This window comes from Carassius gibelio, chromosome A18, assembly GCF_023724105.1.
Source record: "Carassius gibelio isolate Cgi1373 ecotype wild population from Czech Republic chromosome A18, carGib1.2-hapl.c, whole genome shotgun sequence".
Classification (NCBI taxonomy): Eukaryota; Metazoa; Chordata; class Actinopteri; order Cypriniformes; family Cyprinidae; genus Carassius; species Carassius gibelio.
This window is the reverse complement of record NC_068388.1, coordinates 1,388,127-1,391,249: the sequence shown is the minus strand read 5'-3', so window position 1 is coordinate 1,391,249 and position 3,123 is coordinate 1,388,127. Positions and strand designations below refer to the sequence as shown.

Sequence of the window (3,123 nt, the reverse complement as noted above, 5' to 3'; positions counted from 1 at the left end):
ATCAAAGCGCTGATGAAACAGTAGACAGATCGAACAGAGTGCTGCGTTTGATATTTAATATTCAAGGCATCTCCTGAGGGTGAATAATACCGTTTTTGGTCGGTATTATTAAAAGAGCCATGATCTGTTTGAAGGAAGAGTGCAATGCAGCTAAAATACTAACAAATGACTTAGTACTGACATACATAAGCCTTATATATGTATACGATATATATTGATTTTGTACCAAAAGTTGGTACATTATGATACTTTGATATATCCCATGGTACTGAACCAATTATCATAAATATATACCATAGAATTATATAACACAATATAGTTAAAACAAAACAATTGCATTAGCATGTTATCATCTCCAAAATAATGGTAATACCATGGTACTTTGATATATACTGTACCATGGTACTGAACGATTACCATATTCACATACCATAGAGTTACAGGGAAAAATATAGTGTTGCAACAAAACCATGCTATAATGTACAAAAACAAGTTAAAGGAAGACTCTGGGACTTTAGCTTATTCACAGTATCCCCCAGAGTTAGATAAGTCCATACATACCCTTTTCATTTCTGTGCGTTCTGTAAGTGTCATTTGAGGCACCCACCGCTAGCCTAGCTTAGCACAAAGACTGGATGTAAATGGATACTGTTAGCATAGTTATCCCAATAAGTGACAAAATAATGCAAACATTTTCCTATTTACGTGTTGTGATCTGTATAGTCACAGCGTGTACAAATAAAAATAACAAGGCTATATGAGACAGAGACCATTTTTAATCTTATAAATAGTGGGAACTATATTCTCACTAGGCGTAGGAGCACAGCTAACATTAAGCTAAAGTCCCAAAAAGTCGGAGTGTTCCTTTAATAAAATGCTAATTTGATATATACCATGGTACTGAATGATCAGAATATTCATATACCATAGAATTCTAGAACAGAGTATAGAGTTATAACAAAACAATGGTATTACAATGCCGTCATGTCTAAACAATGGTAATACCGCTGTACTTTGATATATACCATGGCAATGAACGATATCTATATTTATACACCATATAATTATATAACAGAAATATAGAATTACAATAAAACTTTCATGCTATCATGTCCAAAACTTGGTAATATCACAGTACTTTTACTTAGTGTTGTTTCTTAAATTTATAAAAGAAATGTTTTCTGCCGACTACAACTCTGATTTATTTTGTCTCTTAGGGAAGAAGAACTCTATTCTCCAGCACAAGGTCCAACATGATTTGAATTCAGGGGTTTTGAACTTCCAGGAAAGTGAGATCATCCAGCAGATCGTGCAGCATGATCGTGACATGGCTCTCTGCGCAAACCTGATGCAGAGTCCGTCGCCGCCTGCTCCTCTGTCCCCTACTCCCGTCATCTGGGCTCCCCTGATCCAGGCGCCTCTACAAGCTGCTGCCGCCACCACATCGGTCGCTATTGCACTAACCCACCACCCCCACCTTCCCACCACTCTCTTCCGACCTCCGGTTTCCATTCTCGGATCGAGAAGCGAGCCGCCCAGCCAGCTTAGGAGGTTTCAGACAATCGTACCAAATTCGGGAGATCCCGGATCCACTGGTGACTCTCCATCGGCTTCCCCATTAAAGATTCGTCCGGGAGTCGATACGTCTCTTCTTGCATCCCTCCGGACGCAGCACTCATCAGGACCCACCAGTTCCAATCAGCAAGCCGGAATTTCATTGTTCCCATTGGGAAGCTTCTCTTCTTCAACTCCTAGCACCGCACAGCTTCATTCGCAGCCGAGACAAAAGCAAGCCGTCGCCCCCAGCACTCCTCCACAATCAGGACATCTCCAAAAAGAGGTGTCAGCTGCTAGTGGATTTCCAGCTGGGATCCCGGCTACAACCTCATCCAATACCGGCTTGTTCAGTCACGCACCCAGTCAGTTGTTGCAAGTCCAACCCACTCCAAAACCCTCTCAAACAGGCTCCCTGCAGCAGTTTGCGACTGGAGCGGGCAAGACTTCCACTGGGTTGAACCTCTTCCACACTCCTCGACCCGGATCGCCTTCATCCGGCCGTTCCCAAGCCCCCCAGAGTTCCATGTCATCTCAGATCCCGCCTGCTTTATCCACCTACCTTCCTTTAGAAAGGTCAGCACTTGCCTCGCTCTCTCAATACGGCTCAGCGAACGCCTCGCCGTGCTACACCCCTCTGGCCCAAAGTCCGACTACCCAGAGCCCCGTCACGGGGAGAACGTTCCACTACAGTGACCCTTCCGGCTCTCACACCTCCCTGCTTCTCCCGCAGTCCTCCTGTCCTGGCCAACTCCCAGGTCACCACTCTTCCGGCACAGACTCTCCGTTGGGCCGCTTCTATGAGGAATTGAACATACTGTCCAGCTCCCAACCTATAGAGGCGACGGGTCAGTCTTCCCCTCGGGGACCCGGTTACTGCCTTTCCCCGTATTCATCCCCGACGCTAACCCCCAAACCCTGTAGCTCAGTATCAGGACACATGGTCGGCCCCGTACAGACTTCTCCGGGCTCTCAAAGCTGTGCTCATTCTATAGGGACGTCACCTGCACTTTCTCTCCCATGCACCTCCGGCGGACACCCGTCCGAACTAGAACCGCTCCAGTCGAAACTCCCTTCCAATTTGTGAAGCTAAATCACATCCTCCTAACTAACTAACTCAGTCATAGCGATCTTTCTCTGTGTGGCGTTTGACCTTGTCTTCCGTCATCTCTGTGTCGGCATTGTTTTAATAATTGTAAACACTACTGTGATTTTAAGAACTACAGAGTTTTTTACTTTAGAGCTCTAGATTTCTTTCCTTTTGCTTTGTTATTCTCCCTTTTCACTTATGAATATATATACAGTACATATGTTAAGTAGAATCTAGGAGGGTGTGAAATGCTGCATATATTGAGATCTAAAGGACGATTATTTATTTTATACCTATGCCAAATTCATCCTCCAGAGTTTGGTCAATAGTATTGGCATGGACCGAAAGACTCTTCTGCAGGAACCCATGCACTCAAGCCTGCATATGAAAATATCCAAAACACCTTTTGAGTCACCCCTAATGAGGATCACATATTGCTGATCTTGAATCCTAAGGGTTGTGTTTAAGGGGTTGTACCT

General features: G+C 44.3%; 1 protein-coding gene across 1 annotated transcript in view; it reads left to right on the top strand.

Moving 5' to 3' along the window:
* The window catches only part of LOC127934512 (potassium/sodium hyperpolarization-activated cyclic nucleotide-gated channel 3-like), a 52,881-nt gene extending 50,240 nt beyond the window's left edge, over positions 1-2,641 (top strand). The window contains exon 8 of the mRNA XM_052531934.1: positions 1,218-2,641. Coding sequence (XP_052387894.1) covers positions 1,218-2,641 — 1,424 coding nt within the window. The remainder of the gene's footprint in view (positions 1-1,217) is intronic.
* The last annotated feature ends 482 nt before the right edge of the window (positions 2,642-3,123 follow it).